We start from the raw sequence: 22,106 nt of genomic DNA, 5'->3' as shown, positions 1-22,106 counted from the left end.
GTTTAAAGTTCAAGTTGCTTCTATTTAAAGCACAACACTACCTTCGTCTGAGTCTGTAGGTAAACAGCGCTATAATGTATGACTCCAGATCCCAGCTCCACCTGAAAATAATTGAATCTGAATGAAAGCCGTTCATTATGGTTCCATTGCCATCGGGCCAGAAACGAATCAAAGGATTTCTTCTTTACTCTGCTTTATGAGAACAAAATAACAGTGAACACAGGAGATTCATGAACCTCAGCTGACTTTTATTCAGCTTCTCATAGTGTAGCACACTTTGGAGATGACTTAGCAGAAAATATTAACAGCTTTTGTGCACATTTTACCCAGCCTCATCTGTAACAAGTGTTAGTGTGTACTTTCCTGTTACTGTGTCACAGTCATGTCATTCTTTTCTCACCCACGACTGTATTCAAGGCACTAGATAACATCACGCTGGAAGAGACGTCAACCAAACAACTCACTCTAGGCTCACTTTCACTTTTCACTCCCTTTCCACCTCAGAGGAAAGTGTGTGCAGTACAGTGGTGAGGACTGACAGAAAGACCCTCAGGGCGCCAACATCATGCGGCTGCTGCCGAAGTGTCACTTTAACTTCCTTATCTCCATCCGCCATTGCTTGCGTTTGTCCGTTGCCCTCCGTCTCTCCTTCAGCCGAGCGTTTTGGATTTAGCTCGCCGGCGTACAGCAGCTCCCCCAGCACCAGCGTGCTGCAGGATGTGTCGGAGCGCAAGGTGCGCGTGTAAAGGAAGACTTTCCACGGGAGCACGTGTGACGGCGTGAAGGCAAGTGTCTGGATGTTGACGAGCTGCATGGCGGCGTGAAGGCTCTGTGGGGAGCAGCGGGGCACGGCCCCACACCTGATGGTGTCCTCAGTCCACGTGGTGTCATCTCCCTCATCGGCCGATTCTGCTGAAGCAGAATGAGAAACATCTTTAACAAACGCCATGAAACAAGTGGGTGTGCCGCAGTAAATATAACTGCCACAGTAAATATAACTGAGTAGGGTGTGCTGTGGTGGCGTAGGGGATAGCGCAACCCACATTTGGAGGCCTTGAGTCCTCGACGCGGCCGTCGCGGGTTCGATTCCTGGACTCAACCGACATTTGCCGCATGTCTTTCCCCCTCTTCTTCCCCCTTTCCTGTCAGCCTACTGTCATATAAGAGACACTAGAGCCCACAAAAAGACCCCCTGGAGGGGAAAAATAAAAAAATAAAAATATATATAATTGAGTAACTGTAACTATTGTATTCAAATCTAATCTTAAAGTGATTAATGCGCTACTACAGACTAGGGATGCAACAAGATCTCACATGAAAAGATCGCATATACTGTAAAAAAAAAATAGTGGTGGGACTCAATTAAATTTTTTAATCAAGTTAATTGGAGGGTCTGTAATTAATGACAGGAAAACCACAAAGTGACCAGATTGGAAACATTTTCAATTCAAAATCTCTTCTTGCTGCTAAATTACTGCTTAAATACATATGATCTCAGCAACACAGATGTTTGTTGGTTTTAATGTTATTCAACCATCAGACTGGAGTACAGTGCTATTCAACCCAGTCAGCTATCCAATGTTTCAGGAACTTCTTTGAAAAAAAAAAATCCTCCTTTGAAAGGATTCAATTCTGATCGAATCAGGACATTTATTATCGATCGATTCATGGATCAATCACCTGTCGTGAATTAAGCTGTTAAGCTAATTGTTAGTGAAACAGCAAAGTTGTACAAAAAGTACTGAAACTTTGACATTCCTGTTTTAAGCAGCTTCAGAGGTCGTCTGGTTCTGGTTCTGGTTCTGGTTCTGCTCTGCATCCCTGAGAACCAGAACCAAACACAGAGAAGCAGCATTCAGCTTTTATGCACCACAAATGAGGAACAACTTGTGGTGCACAGACCACAAATTGAACTTACAGAAAACTGCAAAACAGCTGAAACAGAGAGTTCCTTTAAATCTAGACTGAAACCCAGCTGCTTAGAGTTGCTTTAGATCAATAGTTTCCAATCAATGTTCTGCTTGTTTATTGCTGATTCTTATGATGGCATTTCATAAAACAAAGTGTTTATTGCTTGTTTCACAACTGGTGACTGTATGACGTGTTTATGATGTGAAGAACTTTGAACAGCCTTCCTGTTTAAATATTCTATAAAGTTATACTTGATTAGAGAAAGTCACTATAAAGGTCACAGGGCTGCACAATATTAGAAAATCTTGCCACGGTGATTATACTGGTGACAACATCAGGCGATGTACACGTGTGTTTTCTTGTTTCTAATCTGTGTTTCCTACTTTGTGACATTCAACATTTTTTGGCTGTTATGTGTGTGTTGTGTGAGCTTTTCCTGCTCAGTTTTACTCTGTGGTGTTCAAGTAAAGCCTGATGACTTTTATTGTTTTATGGGATGATTTTATTACTTTGTTTTTACCCTACAGCTATTAGTAGCTCATGTTGCTTTTAAAGTGCTTTATAAATAAATTGACGCAGAGTTTGAGTTGTTCCCTCCTTCTTCTTCTTTTCTCCTTTTCTGCCTCTGTAGGTCAGTTTGTCTTTTGCTTCATTGTTGGTTTGAGTCAGAGAATTGAAAGTATTGCCCAACAATTGTAAATGTGGCAACAGCTCTAAAATATGCGAAGCCAAGGTCAGCTGGGTTCAAATGCCAATAAAGAGTGAGTTTAAAGTTAGGAAATGCTTTACGCTGGCTGTAAAAACCGAAAACGGGACACTTTGCTTTCACATCTTACAAACACAGGATCAACCATCTTCTCATCCCACAGACTGAAAGGACTTGTTCCAACCCTGTCATGGAGAGTGTTTAATACTCAACTCCACATGAGTCCACAGGAGTGAAAAGGGTTATAGTCCAGTAAATTACGAGGCTAGCCAAGAAGCTTTAGTTGCATTTGCTGGAAAGCTCAAAGAAAGATAACATGGTTTATAGACTACAACCTGATCCCCAAAGAGCTTAACGTTAAATTTAATTGATATTTATCTTTATTGTATTGTATTCAAACTAAGGGGCAACAACATTTGGAGGGGGGAAAGCAGAAATTGTGCCGGGCACAAGACAGAGGAAATGTTTCATCTTTTAGCAGATTATTTACTGTTTACTGTTTCCAGCTAACAGCTCTCAGTTTCCCATTCAGAGAAACAGTAATTCTTTGGTATTTTTCATAAATTCAGCTTAAGAAATGGGAATAAATTGTGTCCTTCAAGCAAACAGCTTGTAAAAATGTGTAATTTCTAAATTGAAACAGGTTCTTTACCCAGATGTTTATTTTTCCTTTTTAATTTGAAAAGTTCACATGTGTTAAAAAGGATCTATTCTTGTTCAGCTACTGGACTGAAAACAAGTCAAATACAGTCAAATCTGAAAAAATGAAAAACATTATAAATGCTGAGGAAATATCAACCAAACCAACTAAACAACTAACTAAATTTCAACAATATTTACTTACAAAAGTGCTATGTATGATTTTGAATGAAACAAAAACTTTGGCCAGAAAATCCTTTTCTTTAATTAAAGAAATTTATGTTTGGTGGAGTTTTCTGTTCTTTGTTGTAACAATCCTTCTTGGTAATAACGTTACACTGTTGGAAAACCTTTTTGTTTCCACTCAGTGAGGCCATATTAGTAAGTAAAACACATTTGCGGGTCGATCAGCCGAGGCGGATATGCAGGTTGTGACAGAGAAACAAAATGTTCTATCCTCTTTAGAGCCAAACAGAACTTGGTAGAGGCGGTATGATGCTGCAGGGGCGGCAGATTGTTACAAAAGACAAATAATCACACACAAATTTATTCACCTTTCATGCTAAGTATGCATTTTTTACTGGCATAATCCTGAGAAATACTACTTCAGATAACAGTACAGTAAACCCAGCCTCGTGTCCTGCAGTGCATCACAGCAGCAGGGATCAGCCTGTCCCATGTAATTGACTGTAATTTCATTAAGCTCTGCTCACAATGCTAACGCAATAAGCAGCAGTTTCCCTTTGTAGCTACGGCAGCAGCTTGGTATAATCTCAAAGATGTCAAAAATGTGTTCTCCGTCCTCTCATTAGAAATGACTGATCTTAAACGTTCATCGTCTCTTTGTGTTCTCCGCTGCATGACACACAATGTGCTGCAAATGACTGTGATGAAACGTCATCAACGTAATCCTATAAACAGCTGCAGCTGCGTAGCGTGGACAGGGAGGGCTTAAATCAAGTTTATTTGTACAACACATTTCAGCAGCAAGTCAGCTCAAAGTGCTTCACGTGATAAAAACATAATGCAACAACCAATTATAGTGGGAGCAGCAAACAAGCAACAAGCTTTACATTTTGTGAAAATAATCAAGAGTAACTGTCATCAAATACACATCAAATGTATTAATCACTGTTTCCATTGTTATTAATCAGAGGCAGCTCCAAACAAGGGAAAAGACTTGAGTAAAAAAGAAAAAAAAAACTCAAGGAGATGTTGAATGCTGCTTCTCCTCGTTTGGTTCTGGGGATGTAAAGCAGAACCAGAACCAGAACCAGAAGACCTGAGTGGTCTAGAAGGTCCATTAACAACAGCAGGTCTTTATTGTATTGTGGGGCTGAGCCGTTCAGTGATTTATAAACTAACAATGTTCTTCAGGTGACAGAAGGCTGACTTTGTAACTGTCTTTATGTGGCTCTGAATGTTCAGGTTAAGGTTTCAAGCCTAATTAGGTTAATAAGGCCACTTCATGGTCTGACCCTTTACATTGTTTCATAACAGCTAGTTTCCATACATTTTTATTGAAACCCAATTTTATCCTTTTAGCACAATGAAAACGTTTCTTAATGCTCATTCATAGTGACTGCTATAATATTCAAAGTTATGAGGACAGATAAAAATAGTAAAAGATCTGAACGGTTCACATGTGTTAGGGAGGAACGCTTGGGAATATTTCTGCCTCTGTTCATCGACAGTGTAAGCTCAGGAATGTGAAACCTGTTAGGAACGGCAGAGATGTGACATGGCAATTCTTCTCTAACACGTTTTGTTTTAAATCAAACATATATTTTTATATGACTTTACGGACAAAGACACAGCTCAAGTATATCTAAAATGCAGTTCTCACTGAGGAATTTATTGATTAATAGAAAACAGGTTGAATGACAATATGTAATGTCTGCCTTGTTACATCATAAATCAGCTCTAATTAATCAAATCTTTTAGGGAAGCTGAGATCATTTTCACTGGCCATGTTCTCACCAGATTACTGCTTGATCTAAGGAGTAAAAAAAAAATTTAAAATCTTTGACATGGAACCTGTTTGACAGCATGAAGTAGACCATCAGGCTTCTATCAGTCTGGAGAGTCTTTTCTAAGCTATTGGGAGTCCAGAGTCCCCCAGTGGGAGTCGCTACCATCCAATGGTAAAAACTCTGTCAGAGTGAACAGCTGACTGGAATTACTACAAGAAGAACAGAGAACATTATGGAAAGCACTGCTTCCGATGCTAACAATTTAACATTAACAAAGAGAGATGGCCATAAAAAGAGAAATTCATGGAAGAGTTACACGGAGAAAATTCCTCCATGTTTTCTCCCACAAAGGAAAACAATAATTATAAAGATGGTTTAGAGACCGAGGCAAAATTAACAGCAGATTTCTGTTGACGCTAATGTTTCAGCACAAACTGCTTTTATCAAGCAGCTGTGGTCTTTGACGAAGCAAAAATATTTGCCTTTATTTGCTTTGATTTCAATAGATACGCATCAATATTGGTGGGTTTTCTGCAGACATTCATTCATAATATTTCATTTAAATATGAAGCCAAGACCAGATAGATACAATCAAGGCATGGAAATGTGTTGTGTAAATACAAGCCTAAAGTGAAAGCTCTGAGTTTGTAAGGTCCATTAGTTTCAGCCCTGATGAAGTTCTAGACACATAAAAAACCCATTGACCCGAAGAAAACATCTTTCCTTTCTATTCTTAAAGGTGCATTCACACCAGCTCTGTCGTCTGCTCTAGTTTGATCAAAGTAATCAAACTAGAGTTAGTACTAAAACTCAGAATGGATCAGAAAAGTGAACTCTGGTTCGCCTACAAACCTCAGTCTCGGTGCGGTCGCATTCACATATGCATATTCAAAGCATGTATGAGCTGAGAGGAGACCGGGCAGAAAGCAGGAACCAAATTATGTGGGTAAACAAACACCAAACCAAACGGGGGAGTCGAGTGCTGGTGAGAGAAATGTCTCCTGGTCCTTTGCCAAAGACAAAAGGGAAATCCTACAACTGCTAAAATCTGACGCTGCTCCATTCTTGCTTACATTTGGCGAAGAGCGTTTTCTTCTGAGGTTGTTGTGTTGTTTCCTTCAGCGGTTCTTGGTGCAGCACAAAAACAGGCGAGGGAGTGAACAGGTTTTTCAATTAGTTTAGATGGTTTGACTCAGTGCAGTGTGAAAACAAACCACAGGAGCTGAAGACGTGACAAATGTTGCAATTTTGGTCTCCAACTGGACCGATTCTACCGGACTGGGGTGTGAAAACGCCCTAAATCAGCTTAACAGTAGCTATGGTGTATCTATTCAGCTGCTTATTACTAAATTGTCAGACAGACTGCAGAAAAAGGCTGCAACGACATTAATGTTAAAGTGGTCTAATCAGACACTGCAGCTGTTTTCAAATAGAGAAGGTAACGACATTCAGGTGAAAACTCTGCATCCTGGGCCTCGACAGACCTATTCGCTTAATGAAAGCAAATAAAACGTTAACAAGTAAAACGTTAACGCTTACTTTACTCCTGACTAATGTGAGCGAACAGAAGCTTCCGCTCCATTACCTTGTTCTGAAGGCGAAGCACGCCGCTGCGTCCACAGGCGCTCAAACTCCTCCGGGGTGACGGGTGGAGAAAGAGACAGAGTGACGCTGGGCTCGGCACCGGGAGCCGGGAGGCCGGCCGGGCGGCCCAAACACTGAGCGGCGCCGTCTGAACCTGGAGGAAGAACAGAGGCGCACAGTCAGGATGCTGGAGACACAGCTGCTACTCAAGCACATGCAATCATCGTTTGATCTCAAGCTAAATCAAATCTGATCTGAGCGTCTTGTGCTTGTTGTGCAGCACGACCACCAGCCACATTAGATTATCAGGAAGTAAACAGGAACCTCTGATGTCAGAGCTATAAATAAACTTTAGTAGCGGGATAAGTGTGGCATGCAACACAATGATGAAAGAAATGTGATTCAGTTCCGGTTTTGGTCGTTGCACTCTAAATCGCTCAGTCAGTTGGGATGGTCCCTTCCTGAAACACACTGGGGGGAAAACCGCAGCGCAGAATGCACTTCAGGAGCAACATTTCTATATGAAATGACCTTGATGGTCCCACTGCAGATATTCCAGTCACGTTTTTTTTTATCAAGGTCTTTTTATTATTATTTTTTACATACACCACACACACACACATACACATAAAAAACAAAGCAAAAAAAAAAACAAAACAAAAAAACTGACAAAATATACAACAAAAATCCCTCCCAGCCCTCCCCTCCTATACCGGATCTACTACCCCAACAAGAATACACCTTTTATTCATACATCAGCTGATACAGAGCACAGGTTTGCACACACAAAACCAATATTTGACCTTTACACAAAGTTATCTGCCGAAATATTCCCGACATAAGATATAAATGGCTGCCAGATGTCAAAGAATTTGTTTACAGATCCCCTAACAGTATATCTGATCTTCTCTAAATGAATGTAAGACATAACTTCTCTTAACCAATGTCCATAACTTGGAGGATGTGGATCCTTCCATCGAAGAAGAATGAGTCTTCTAGCCAGTAGAGAGCAGAAAGCTAACACAGTCCTCTGATGTTTGCTGAAGGAAGTCTCTGCTGGAACCACCCCAAAGAGAGAGATGAGTGGTGATGGACAGACAGTTTGTCCAAATATTCCTGAAAAAGTGTCGAAAATGCCTTGCCAATATCTGTGTAACTTTGGACAAGACCAGAATGTGTGTAAAAGTGTGGCTGGAGATTGTTTACAACGATCACACGTCGGATCCAAGTCCCTTTTGAGTTTGCACAATCTGTCCTTAGACCAGTGTAAACGATGTACTACCTTGAATTGAATTATAACATGTTTCAGACATATTGAGGACGAATAGATATTTTGAATAATTTTTTGCCAAACTGTATCTGATACGGACTCCTCCAAGTCCATCTCCCACTTGACCCTCAAGGGATCTAAATTGGTAAAGATATTCCAGTCACGTTTGAGACAGAAAACCACACTGCGGGGTACCACAACAAGCATTATGCAGTAGGATTCACAGAACTGGTCCGGCGCGATAACGATCACATGCAGGCCGTGTTTACAGGAGTCGTGCTGCCTGATTGGTCTGGATTCTTCCAAACAGCTCAGAACGTCTGGAGCATGTCTAATCCAGCTCCTTATTGCAACAATTTGCATCTGTCGGTTTAACTGTTTAACAACAAGTTCATAATGGAGGAGAGACCTGGCTACCAAAACAAAAGTGTTTTCTTTAGGTAAAGGCAAATGACCTGAAATAAAAATAAAATGCCCACGGTGCCAAAAAGTGTAATTATTATAGAGATAATTACAGATTATAGTGAGTAAAACTTGAGCTCCTGTAAATACAAAGGCGTTACATCCAAAAATAACAGAGACCAATTGCTTTTTAAACCCAAAACATTCGTTTAGAAAAGCCAAATTCCTTGGTAAGGATGCTGCTCAGCTCGGCTTTTAACTCTTTTAACCTTAATAAATTGTTGAAGAGGCCCCGCCCCTTTCTCCCTGTTTACCCATGACTGCAAGGCTAACCCCAGCGGATACGTACAGTACAGATCAAAAGTTTGGACACACCTGAGAAGGTGTCCAAATATAAATATATATATCGGTATGTTACGCAAGTATGTGTGAGCAAATATGTAGGCATGTGCAAGCATGTATGCAAAAAATGTGTGTATATATGTGTTCATATGTCTATATATAATTATTCTTAATAATTATATTAAGAATATTCACTCCTTCTACTTCTATTCACTCCTTTTTGATTATGCCAGATCATTTTCCTTGGTTATGGTGTTCTATTCTGCCTCCTTTAATTTTTATTAAAATATTGCGAGATGTATGTTAATATGCAACAAGTGGGAAGCTACGGTAGATATTATTTGCATATTCAAAATAAGTACATTTAAAAAAAAAAAAGTACAAACTCATGATATCTGTCCCCTATTCACATAAAAAGAAAATCTAAAACAACCAATTAACGTATGTTGGGAGTCAATAAACATTTCATTTAGTCAAATGACATCATCAAAATCACAAATATTTGAGCAAATAGTAGATAAAATTCCCCACAAAAGTGTTAGAGGTCGAAGGTCGAAGCTGCTGACGTGGTTCTAAAAGCTGCTTTGTTTATCACTCATTGCTGCTGCAATTCAGATTAGTTTTTGTTCAGTAAACAATAGTCTAGTGTAATATTTCACATGCTAAATGCTCCTGAGGCCTGGGTGAGTCCAGAATGTGTTTCACTGCATGCCCATCAGGAATGGGGTGGGTTCCTTTTTCACGGTACACAGAATTGTTAAAACTACATGGTTCCTGCAGTTTGAGCCGTTTTCTATGAGTTGTCAAATATATTTACACACAAAGTGACGAATTAGCCTGTATGATGAGCAAGAATAGAACACTACAAATTTCCCCTTGCAAAAAATAAGTTCCTGTCTGCTTGTGGGTGATTAAGCAACAAGCATTGCTTCACAAAGGAGACACTGATTGAATTACGTTATGTTTAATATATGTTTCAAGAAGGGGTTTTTTCTGCTCACTGGGTTTCTTAAAACGTATAGTTTTTTTCCCCCAGATATTCCCACCTCTATATATAAATCTGTTTTTCCCCAGATCCAGATCCATCAACACTTGATGATCTTGGCCATCATTTACCATCTAATTCATTTGGCTAATAAGTATCTGACGCACTGGGAGCTCTGAAATGTCATTCCCAGGTGGTTAGCGGATCCTCTAATGAAGCAAAACAAAACAACAAAGAGACGGCGACTTAAAGAAAAAGTAACACACCCAGACATGACACAGCAGGACACTATGAATGCACAACATTGAGCTACAGCATACGCAAGCGTTTCTGCATGGGAGCACATCTAAAACAAGAAATACCAAACCTGCGTCAGGACTTTCCACGAAATCTCTATTCCATCACGTTTAGACAAACATAACGTGTTTTCAAAAACGCCAGCATACAGTGCAAGGACAGGAAACAAAATTTAAAATCCAGAAAATGTGATTGCTCACCTAAATGAACCATCTCAAGCTGTCTGCAGTCCAGATTGTCCGGAAGGTCCGAGTTTGGTTTGGGGATAGATGCCAGGTGTTCTGGGCTCCCCCTACTGGTTGACTCTACTTCCACTGAGCAGTGCTGCAGAGGCTCCAGAGTGTTAAAGCTGCTCACCCACTGGCTAACGGGTTCAGCCGGGCGGCCGATTAAAACACCGATGGAGGGGTCTGATCTCCGGACCTGGAGAACGTGTCGCGTCTCTACGATCCCCCGCTGCAACAGGCGGTAATAGAGAAGAGCCTGGCCGCGCACACACATGTCTCTCTCCTCCTCTGTAAAACACAACGTTGTGTTTGGTACCAATTGTCAGTTTATCCCTCAAGTCAGGCGTCTGATTGCAGACACGCACCTATACAGTAGTGCAGCAGCCTCCCCAGCATGTCCTGAGTCTCAGCAGGACGACACAGAAACAGCCTCATGGTGGAGGTCAGCAGCTCCATCTTCAGCTCCATGGAGGTTTCGCTTCTCACTCCGTCGATGAACGCTTCCAACGTGTAGGGGGCGCTGGAAATCCTCTCCCCGTAGGCGCCCAACAGCCACAGCAACGCCTGCCTGCCCTGGTGGATGGAAAGTTAATGAATCATTTATTTCCAGACAGATTTGAATAATGTGGACGGTACAGACTTGGACTTTAAACCTTCCCCACATGTTTACTTTTGAAATGTATATAGAAACATATCCAATAAAACTAAATAGTATGCAAGCATGTGGTGAATGTTTCCCAGTGTGCATCTCTGTATCTGATTTAAAACAGTAAAAGCCTTTTTTGTTAGAATAAGAATTAGAAGTGGAAATAGAAATTATTCATATCCTTTTCAGTAAACAACAGAAAAGTCTTTCTTGGCTGTTGCAGCAACTAAAACACTTCTAGTAACTCGTTATATGATTTTTACATGTCTCCATTGGTATTACAATGGAAATATTCCCCACAGTTTCCCCCAGAAAACTAGCCATGCTAGCGTTGGTTTGAGGAGCTAACACAGTGGCTCACTGTGTTAATGAGTTCAATCTAAATCTAACAGGAAATTTGAAAACATGACTTGGTAGTTATGTGTAATTAGACAACATTACCAACAATACCAAAACACCAACTATAAAGTCTTAAAAAAGGCAAAAACAAAAAAATACAATCAAAAAAATATTTTTCACTTCTGGTTTTTAATCCTACTTAAAGCATTAGAAACTTTTCTATACTTTATCCATGACTTGTCACTTTATTTGCTGAAGTTGTTGTCATGAGGAGCAGTAGAAACAGGAAGAGGTTGCAGAGATCTTTGTGGATAATAAAAAGACACATGACTTCAGTCTCCTTTCCTGTTCACATACTGACTGTACAATATACTGTACTATGCTGCCATTGTTCTTATAACAGTTTCACCACAGAGTTTACTTCAACCCGTCGCTGCTATCACTGTTACTGGAGTCTAAAGGAAAAGAAAAAGAAAAAAAAGCCTAGAATAAATAAACAAACGATGCAAGTGAAGCCTGGTGGTCCGCCAGGCTAATATGAAACCTTCCCTAATCATCACTCAGTGAGGAAATTCAAGCATAGCAGCAGCAAAGCAACGGCCCAATCAAACCACAGAATAATAACAATATGCATTTTGTGGCGCTTTTGTACAATGACAATGAAGGCATGCACAAACTTTTTATAGATTTGAGACCACAAATCTTTTTAGTGTCTCTGCTCTGCCTCATCGGTCGTAGCAGGTGAGCGCTCACACAGAGTGTGGTTCCGGTTCTGGTGGAGGTTTCTTCATGTTACAGGAGCGTTTTCTTGCTGTTGTAACGCAGCCTGGTTTCTGTACTACTCACAAACCCGAGTGAGACCGCAGATGTAAAACAATGCAAAACTATTTTCATTTACAAACATGGACAAAACAGGTTCCTCGTGTTTGGGAGGAACAGAAGCAGTAGGGCTGATCAATGCGAGGAAACAACAATATGTAATGCGGTTGATGAATCTTGGCCTTTCTACTTAGTGCTCAAAGCAAACGTAACGTATACTCCAGTTATTAGCAAGTCTATCCAGTACCTTAAAAACAAAAAAATGATTATTTTAATCTCAATAAAACATTTTATTTGGCGGTTTTGTAAACGTTCATTTGAATAAAGTGTGACATCTGTTAGAAGAGGCTTTCTGCAGCATCCCTGATGGCCATAGAGTCCTGGCTGCTGAGGGAGGTGGACTTTGAGGTCTTGATTTGCATATGTTGCAAACCAAGTCCTATGTGTACGTCTAAATCCACTGAATCAGGTTGATTTGATTTACTCTGCGAAACGGAGCGGGATGATCTGGGCTCTAACCTGGCTGTCTTGCAGCACTTCCTCGCAGCCCTCCAGGGCCGAAGACACGGCATCGCCGCACTGAGGACACGCCCAGACAAGATCACGTATCGTCTGCACCACCGCTGGGGGAACGGGGCGGGGCAGGAGGACAAAGGACAGAAAACACACAGTTACTAGTGATCCACATGTTCTCACAGAGGATGACGGGGATTATTTTTCTGAACGTTGGGGGCTGATTTATACCAGAGGTTATCTGATCCTGTTTCAGCCCGAGCAGCCCGGTGAGAATCTCCAGACATTTGTCACTGTAGCTTCGGCCGATGCGACCTGACAGAGGGACACAAAGGGAGACGGAACAGGATGGATGAGTTTAAAAGTTTAAAACACCACAGCCATCTCAGCTTCAGCTTCAGGAATGTGATCAGTCCTGCTTTCATAAAGATAAAAGTAAAACAAACAAAAACAAGTTTTCTTTTGCTGCATATTTGATTTAATAAAGGGAAACAGAATAGTTTTACATCTAATATGGTTTCAGCAATGGAAACACAGACAGGAATAAGAGCACGTTTTCCCCACCCCCACACAGAGACTACCTGCCATTCCAAGCTACAAATAGTTTTAGACACTTTGTGATTTTCTTACTGTTCATTATAAATGTGTTTAATTGCCAGAGCTTGAAAATAAATTCGGGAGCAGTATCTGTCATGATCTGATGGAGGTGAGAAGAGGATCAAGGCAGAGACAGGAGTGGAAGTTGCAATAATGGTCTAATAAAAGTCTGAAACAATTCCAAAGCGAGGAAGGGGACCAGGAGAAAACTCAGAGGAGGACAGACAAGAGGAGGACAGAGAAGAGGCAAGGATCCAGCAGGGAAATAAAAAGGGTTTTCTTTTCAGGTGAGACTATGTACACAAGGCACTCAATACAACCCAGAACCACGACGGTGTCTCGTTTAAACGAGAAAATTTCTCATCACAGTGAGATGAGCTTTATATCTCGTTACGTCAAGAAAGTTTCTCGCTTTGAATGAAAAGATTCTCGTTACACTGAGACATAAAAATTCGCCTTTTGAAGATTTTTACTTCTTAAAAATCGTTTTAATTCTCCTCTCCCCGGTTCTTCTACGCGACATCTGAGAATCCAAAGAGGCGTTGCTGCTTTACTGTTACAACTTTTGCTGTTTGAAAGAGGATATTTTTGTTTAAATGAGATAGAAATGTTGCTGTAGCAAGATTTTTTTTTTTTATCTCCTCAAAACAAGAAGACGTTCTCGTTTTAGCAAGTTGTGCATCTTGCTAGAAAAAGATTTTTTTTTTTCCATGTGCTACATTTTGAAGCGATAGTTTAAGGTGGATTCTAGGGAGAGCAGGCTTTTTTTTCTAATTTAGTTAGAAAACCTTTTCAGATTCATTTATTTAAATATATATTTTTAACAGATTTTACAGACGTCTACTTCTTAAGTAAAAAAAACATTGCCTTTTGTGTGTCATTTATATTTAAAAACTTTAATGGAGCCATCATGTGATGGTTGCATTTTAAATCCTGTTGGATACACACTTGTAATGATAATGTTTAGCTAAGTGAAACACATAAAAAAAGGTGTACACATGTTGTCACAGATAAGTGACGGTTTGCGCGTGTGTGTGTTTGTGTGTGTGTTCTTACCGATGGCTGAGATGGCGGTCTGAGCGGTGTCTGTGTTGACGTCAGTGCAGTAACCCTTCAGTTCATCCAGTATCATTACAACATTCTCATCATTCACCAGCTCTACCAGCACCTGTAAACACACACACACACACACACACAACACACACACACACACACGCGCACACACACACACACCTCTGGTTAATACACCATGCTGTTAGGATAAGCAATAAGCATGCTGTAGCAATAAGCAATAAATCCATTAATTGCATGAGACATTAAAACGATCTCAATAATTTCCTTCTTTTTAAAAAAAAATCTTTTAAAAAATAAATCTTTTCACATATATGTTGAAACTGTCTCTATGTCCTAGCAGTTTGGCATGAGCTAGATAATCTTTGGAAAAAAATCGAGCTCCTCTGACTTCTCCCAGTGCTCCCATCGGTAGTTACTAGCAACCAATGTGGGACGTCTCTGAGCTAAACCTGGACCCAATGCTGGAAGTGGAGGGAACTGCTGCAGCATCAGCAGATGTGACAGATGCTGATCGGTTTGACAATTTAGCAAAATAAAAAGAAACAACAAAGAAACCAATCGAATACTTGGAAAATCATTGTTGCAATGACAACAATGAACACTGTCATCTAAACGTCCTTCAGAGAACTACGGATCAAAACCACTCCAGGATTAAATGAACAGCTCGTTATCTGGAGGCAAAAGTGTGAAGGAATAACTTAGAACAAAAACTTTGCTTGGCATAAAAACACTACCTGCATTTTTCTCCGCTTGATGTAGGCCGGTTCAGCGTAGCTACAGAAGAAACGCTTGTAGTGCTCCCCCAGCAGGCCGGGGATGGAACGCAACAGCAGCTGCAAAAAGACAAAAACACTTATTTGATTTTATACACTAATGAACAAATAACATTAGATTAGGTTTTAGTCTCTAAAACCATAATCTTTGGACAGATGATGGGTTAAGTAATAACATGATCAGGCACATAAGATTTTACAGATAAGATGGTCAAAATGTATTAATTGTATTGTGCAAAAATATTACACACTGCAGTGCAGAAACAGTCTGGAAGTGACACATAAATAAATGAGAGGTTAGTGCTGAAACTCTCACCTGTACATGACAGAGGGCCGCAAACCTCATTTCCCTCGATCCACTCCCGCATGCGGCCAGCAGAGGTCCTCGCACTCGCTCCAGGGCGGCCTGGCTGACCGCAGGAAGGCCGGAGCAGAGGCTCAGGAAGAGGCTGAGGGTGGCCGCCATGACAGGAGGGTGGGGGCTGACCAGGGAGGAGTCCAGCAGGGAGAGGATGTCAAAGAGCTCGTCTTCTGACTGGGGTCGGTACCGCTGGAGGACCCTCAGCACCTCCGACTGGCCCCAGGGGTCACACTCCTTTAGCCTGGAACCAAAACATTTTATATACAACGTTCACTGGTAGACATCCTGAAGGATTCATTGCGGGCTCCATCTTGTTCTTCTTCTATATGTATTGTCTATCTTTACCAGGGCCGTATTCACAAGGATGAGGGGCCGTGGGCCGGAGTTATTTTTGGGGCCCTCTTCACCAAGGAAAAAAGTCCTTAAAGGTGCAGTATTTGACTTTCATTAAAAAAAAAAGTTTTCTACATATTTGGTAAAACTGTCATCATGTCGTGACAGTTTGTTATGAGACAGGTAATCCTCCACGTCCTCCCTGAACAGTTTTTGCCGTCTGATGAAATGCGCCTCCCTCGACCAAAAACGACCAATCAGATACAGAAGGAGGGGCTTAGTGTTGCCAATCGTCCTCATGTACTCGCTCCCAAATGTACTAGTAGTGGAGAAACAACTTCCTGTTACAGAAAAACCGTTTATCCGTCGTCATCAGTGGGCATGCTAACTAGCCTTAGCATTCACGACAGGCTATGCTACCTGCAGCGGAGTAGAAAGTGAGGGAGGGGAGTGCTGTCAATCACTGACATCCGGGTTCTGATTGGTTGTTTCTAGTTAGCGCTGGGAGAAGGCAGAAGAGCTCAGTTTTTAAGATCATCTACCTGTCATGACATGATGACAATTTCAACAAATATGTGAAAAAAATCTTCTTTTTTTTTCTTTCTTTTTTTTTACAAAAGTTACATACTGCAGCTTTAACTTATGCAAATTACAGTACATTAATTGGCTTTATATATCAGCAGGTAGGAATTGATGCATGGTAGATTTAATACATCCTCTAACCAATAACTCTACGTTGTTTCCAAAGAAAGCCGCTATATCTGCATTATTTTCAAATATTTAAATATCTGCATTCATAAAATTCCCCCCAAAATTAATACATATCACCTAATGTGGGCCTACGAGTTTCATATAGAGTAAAATGTTTGAAAAACACACACATTCATCTAAAGAGAAAAGTGTCTCTCAAAAAATCAGTCCTTTCTAAAATCTGGCCCAGATCATTTCTTTGTTTTCACAACATTTCTTTCCATTGTTCTGAAATGGTGGTGATGATGGTGATGATGATGATGATGATGATGATGGTGATGATGATGATGATGATGAAATATACCCATCCTTAAAATTAGACTTAAAAGAATCATTACAGATATCTTGAACAGTTTGGGGTTGAACTTAACTCAAATTAAAAGAAAATCAAAGAGACTATTTTTTAGGACAAAAAGACAAAAAAAAAAAAAAGATAAAACAACCCAAATTCTTTTTTAGGATCTTGGTGAACGAAATAATTCAGTCACGGCAGAGCGTGTGTAGGAAGTGTACAGTATGTTTAAACACTCTAAAAGGGGGCAAGCTGTTTTGTAGTTCAGCTTTAATTAGACCGTGTCTTCTTCTGGTCAGCAGGAGGGAGAATAAATGATGTTCGGGGGAGGTGGTTTCAAATCCAGCTGGCTGTCTTTTGAAGTGTAAAATGTCTCTGATGGGAGCTGGCGTGGTGCTGTTGCTGCCTTCATCCATCCTGTTCTCCCCTCAGCTGCTAATAGAGGTTTATGATGACGATCCAGTTTCCTTCATTTGATTTGCTGCTCCTCTCATACATTCAGTAATGACTTCCTGTTCTGTCCATCATTTGTGTTCCTCTTTCTTTAGTTCACTATATTTTCAGCCGGTTTTGCTTGTAGTTCTGTGTGCCGCTGCTTAGTTCTACCTGAAGTTTTCCCTTTCCGGGAATGGATTGTTGACATTTCTGTGACGGTTATGCTTTCACATGATCAATACAATTCAATTAAATATTGATTGCAAAAGGGAATTAAATGTCGTTGGAACTCACATTATCCGAGGTTCTTCAAAGCGGTATAGTGGATTGTGATGGCTGTTGACAGGAAGGATGTCCTGTAGCAGTCTGTAGTACAGCCAATTTGAAGAAGCCTCTGACTGAAGACACTTTGTTGTTGTACCTCAGTCTCATGAAGACGATGATCAGGGTCTACCATGATTTTCTTGATTTTATAAAGAATCCTTCTTTGCATCATCATCATCTCCAGATGTCCAACAATCGTCCCCAGAACAGAACCAGAACAGAACCAGAACAGAACCAGAACAGAACCAGAACAGAACCAGAACAGAACCAGAACTGAACCAGTTTTCTTTACCAGGTTGTTGAGCCTTTTTAGATCCCTGGTTCTGATGCTGAACATCATCATGACAACCAATGAACACAGCAGGAAGGTCTGTGTGTTTCGGGTTGTTTTTCCTGCTGGAAGGAGAAACTTCTCCCCAGTCGATACTAACGCTGATATATTGTGGATCCTTAATTTTGAATATTACAAAATACCTCTCGTATTGCGATATATTCAACTTAGGGCAGCGCTATAAATAATCAGCATATATCACAATAAGCACATGATCAATATCAATCGATAATAAGTCTGATGGAACGTTCAAGAAGTTCACTGAACTCCAATCCAGAACCGCACAGCATTCTGGGGGATGTAGGCAGAGGAAAGACTTTAGCTGCTCAACCTCTCACGGCAAACTGAGCAAGGTTGGTGGAATCAACTAGCTCGCTCTTTGGTTACCTACCAACAACCTGTAGAGCACAGGTATCAAACTCCAGTCCTCCAGTTGCTGTCCTGCAGTTTTTAGATGTGCCACAGGTACAAAACACTGGAATGAAATGGCTTAATTACCTCCTCCTTGTGTAGATAAATTCTCCAGAGCCTTGCTAACGACCTAATTATTCTATTCAGGTGTTGTGCAGCAGAGGCACATCTAAAAGTTGCAGGGCACCGGCCCTTGAGGACTGGAGTTTGGCACCCCTGCTGTAGAGCAACTTGCGCAGCAGCAGTTTCAGGTTTCGCCATTTGAAATAAAAACATAACGACGTTCAGTGAAAGCTTTGGATAAAACAGGAAAGGTCATGTCACCAGTTTGCTAATATTTAAAACAAACAAACAAAAAAAAACAACTGCCAATATCGACTGATATGAAGTGCTTAAATTGTGATACATATTTAAGCCCTAATTCAGCTTTTCAGGAAGTTGGAAACAAGTTGAAAATCCATATTTAATTTTCCGTCCACTTCACAGCTATGCCTTAACTCGTCTCACTGGACTCTAAGAGAACCCGGGGCAGTTTGTCTGGACCAACCTGTTGAGGAGGTGGTGAGTGATGGGCTTGTTAATGACGACGCCCCCCTCATCCTTCAGGACCTCCTCCAGAGCTCTGAGGCAGTTCACCATCACCACGGGGTCCGGGTCCCTCAGCAGGCTGTACAGCTCGTTCACCACCGCGCCGTCTGGAGCGTATCCCAAACACCAGCTGTTATTCACTCATTCATCATTTATCGTGAAAAAATTCCTACCATGAATAGAATTTTGATTTATCATTCAATTAATCAAAAGAATTTTAAAAAGCTGACGGTATTAAATTTTTTTTTACTGATTTCTTCAAAATTCAAAATTACTGAAAATTAATAAATGTCGGTAAATTGCAGTTTAGTGGTAGAAGTCACACTTCTTTAAGAGACTGATTTCCTGAACAAGCCTGTGTCAAATAAAAACGCTGTTTAATATACAATGTTGTTTGATTTAGTGCCTCTAGGTGTAAAAGGGCTACTTTCTATACTTATAAAAAGTAGCACTATATTGTTTTTATCGTAATTTTTGGCATTATCAAAATAGTACCACAAAATATTACAGTACATTTCTAAGTCTATATCACCCACTCCTATTGCATTTCCACAACTGGTGGTAAAAACAAGCTAATGAGTAAATGTGAATAAAATATGTGAACAATGGCGCCACCACCAGGCCGCTTCACTAAAACACATCAATTCCAATCAGCAAACTCATATTATATGTCTTTAAAACAAATAACAACTAGACTGCGTTCATAACTAGTTGCTTCTATAGGAATTTAAAAAAGAACATGTCTGCTAGGTCCTGCTAAGCAAATGCACTGATCCCATGAATTAAATCAAACTTTTCTAACAATTCCTTGGCAATACGAGAAACCTTTAGCTGTTGCTGATCATCATGCTTCTGGATATGTCCTCAGTCTGATTTGGCAGTTGTTGTTTTTTTGCATCACTTTTGGTTGAAAGAGGAACCTCAAATGATCTCCCACTTATTCTGGTTTGATTTCTTACTTTTTATGCTCTTTTTTTATTTTTATTTTTTTAAGAGACAGACAGAAGAAATGACAAGTCCACCTATTTCAGAGCCAGGTTGAAGATTGTGCAGCTTGGCCCAACCGAGAACGGCCACCCTTCGGACGCAAGCCGCCCTGTCTCTCAGCCCTGCCGTCAGAGGTTGCTCCACATACTCCACCAAGCTGGGCAACCTGGCACACACAGAAGCAGTGATCAGGAATCTGTCACGGAGCGCTGCGGGGCTCGCGTTAGCGCCATGCATGTCTCCCTGCTCACCTCAGGTTGGTCATGCTCCTCAGGGCCAGGCTGCGGACCATGGGGTTGGGATCCAGGCAGTCTTTCCTCAGGGTGTTGACGACCAGAAGGGACAGCTCCGGGTTCAGGTGGGCATAGCAACACAGGAAGACGTACACCAGTTTCTTCTGGACGACATCTACTGTGGCGCAGGCTTTCACCATTTCACTGAACAGGTCGGACACATCCACGCCCTGAGACATAGCCCTGAGACGGAGAAGCACACGTCAGCATGATCACATGTGGCTAAGAAAAGCACTTTTCGGAGCGGAACCTGTTAGTGAGGCACAAAAAAAACGAAGTTAGCTGACTTCAGTATATGTGAGGAGTTTAAAACAGAGTCAAGACAAGTACATGGAAGCTGATTGAAAGGAAACCTGAACATCTAAGAAGTGTCTGTGGCACATTTAGGCTGCCAGGTAGAGAGCGAGAGAGAGCAAGACATCAACGGTTGACCGGACAGCTGGAAGAAGTACAGTACGGGTTTTTTTTTGTACATTCCTCAAATTTACGTGAGAAGAAATATGCTGAATTATAAAATTTTATGAGCTTTTAAAAAACTCTTGAGTCAAGGTGAGGGTCACTATTATCTGAAACAAACACAAAGAGACAGCTGGTTGGGGAATGCTTGCTGTAACAGTTGTACTGATCATTAATAAAAGATGCTGAAGACGTGTTGAAGTATCACCTCAAATAATTTTGTCTTTGTTTGCGTAGCCTAGTTTTTACAGAAACTTCTCACTCATACAGCGGGACATCACCCCTGCTCCTTATGTAAATAATTAATGACTTCTCAGAGCAGGCAAGCTCCAAAAAATACTTAAAAGTAAATTTAATGCTAATTTCAATTAAGAAACTTTGATTTGCTTCATAGAGATTAGGAATATACACAATCCCTTATTATTTTTAAAGGCATATAAAAACCCCTTTTCTACTGTTCAGCAAGATTTAGCAGAGGAAGAATTTAGAATAATAATTGATTGTGTTCAGTTGTTAATAGGAATAATCTTCAGAAGTCAGCTCCATGTGTTTACGTTCTGCTCCCTCATTCTAAATTACAATCCATGTTTCGTAAAGCTCTTACAGGTTTTAATGTTTAAGGTGTCTGCGGGCCCGAGAGCTGTGGAGGTTCGACATAGTGAACCAATAAAAATGGCCCTGTAGACACAGCAGGTAAAACCCACCTGATGACTTTGAGCACGGAGTTCCGGTACCGCAGAGGGTCGGACTGGATGTTGGGGTTGGACAGAGCCCTCCTGAGCTCCTTCACCGTCTCCTTACCACTCAGATACGGCATGATGAGAACTAGAACAACTATAAATTACCTGTTACCAGCTTAATGTCAGCGCCGGTGACACAGGGCGGACTAACACAAGATAGATTCAGTATAAAATATTACCAAATTATTACTCAACAGAGCCTCAAACTGCTATTTTTTTTCCACAATAACCTGCTTTGATGACTAGTTTATTTACATCCGCCATGTTTCATTTTCTTCTGCAGCTCAGTGGATTTGATTTTACATCGCCCTCTGCTGTCCTGGAGGAGATTTACAAGAGCACCGCTATGTTGGGAGAGGTGTATAAACTCTGCGTTTACTCCGCTCACAAGAATTGTGAAATAATCAGGTAATATTCTGGATTTACACAAATTTTAGGAAAAGTTGCTTGTTCATACTTTCTGTTCAGCAATGATGTTTTGTTTGGAAACATTGACTCATCCGCTGTTTTTCTGCTATCTTCAACTTTCCTGTAATCTTTCTACATTATTGTCATTCCTGGTTTTCAAACTTTAGTTCAAGTACCCTGGAGGCGTTGTTTTGTAAATAGCACCTACTACTTCTGCATCCAATACTATTTTTTTGTTTGCTTGTTTAAACATAATTTCAAGGTTTCATAAAACAAAACAAAAAATAGTTTTCCACTTGG

General features: G+C 40.7%; 1 protein-coding gene across 2 annotated transcripts; it reads right to left on the bottom strand.

The window, feature by feature from the left end:
* Nucleotides 1–227: 227 nt before the first annotated feature.
* On the bottom strand, nucleotides 228–21,690 carry ap4b1 (adaptor related protein complex 4 subunit beta 1). Of its 2 annotated transcripts, XM_044126555.1 has the most exons (14): nucleotides 21,578–21,677; nucleotides 21,363–21,492; nucleotides 20,161–20,385; nucleotides 19,945–20,075; nucleotides 18,882–19,029; nucleotides 15,414–15,699; nucleotides 15,059–15,157; nucleotides 14,307–14,418; nucleotides 12,885–12,968; nucleotides 12,660–12,763; nucleotides 10,702–10,909; nucleotides 10,310–10,624; nucleotides 6,815–6,967; nucleotides 228–912 (listed from the first exon to the last, which is right to left on the bottom strand). In XM_044126555.1, exons 2-14 carry the CDS (start codon nucleotides 21,473–21,475, stop codon nucleotides 485–487), a joined length of 2,406 nt encoding a protein of 801 aa, XP_043982490.1. In that variant the 5' UTR covers nucleotides 21,476–21,492; nucleotides 21,578–21,677; the 3' UTR covers nucleotides 228–484. The 2 variants fall into 2 exon arrangements, with proteins under 2 accessions (XP_043982490.1, XP_043982498.1); XM_044126563.1 differs by having other exon boundaries at nucleotides 228–909; nucleotides 21,363–21,690.
* Between the last annotated feature and the right edge of the window lie 416 nt (nucleotides 21,691–22,106).

This window comes from Gambusia affinis, linkage group LG01, assembly GCF_019740435.1.
Source record: "Gambusia affinis linkage group LG01, SWU_Gaff_1.0, whole genome shotgun sequence".
NCBI classification, from domain to species: Eukaryota; Metazoa; Chordata; class Actinopteri; order Cyprinodontiformes; family Poeciliidae; genus Gambusia; species Gambusia affinis.
This window is presented reverse-complemented; position numbering and strand designations above follow the sequence as displayed.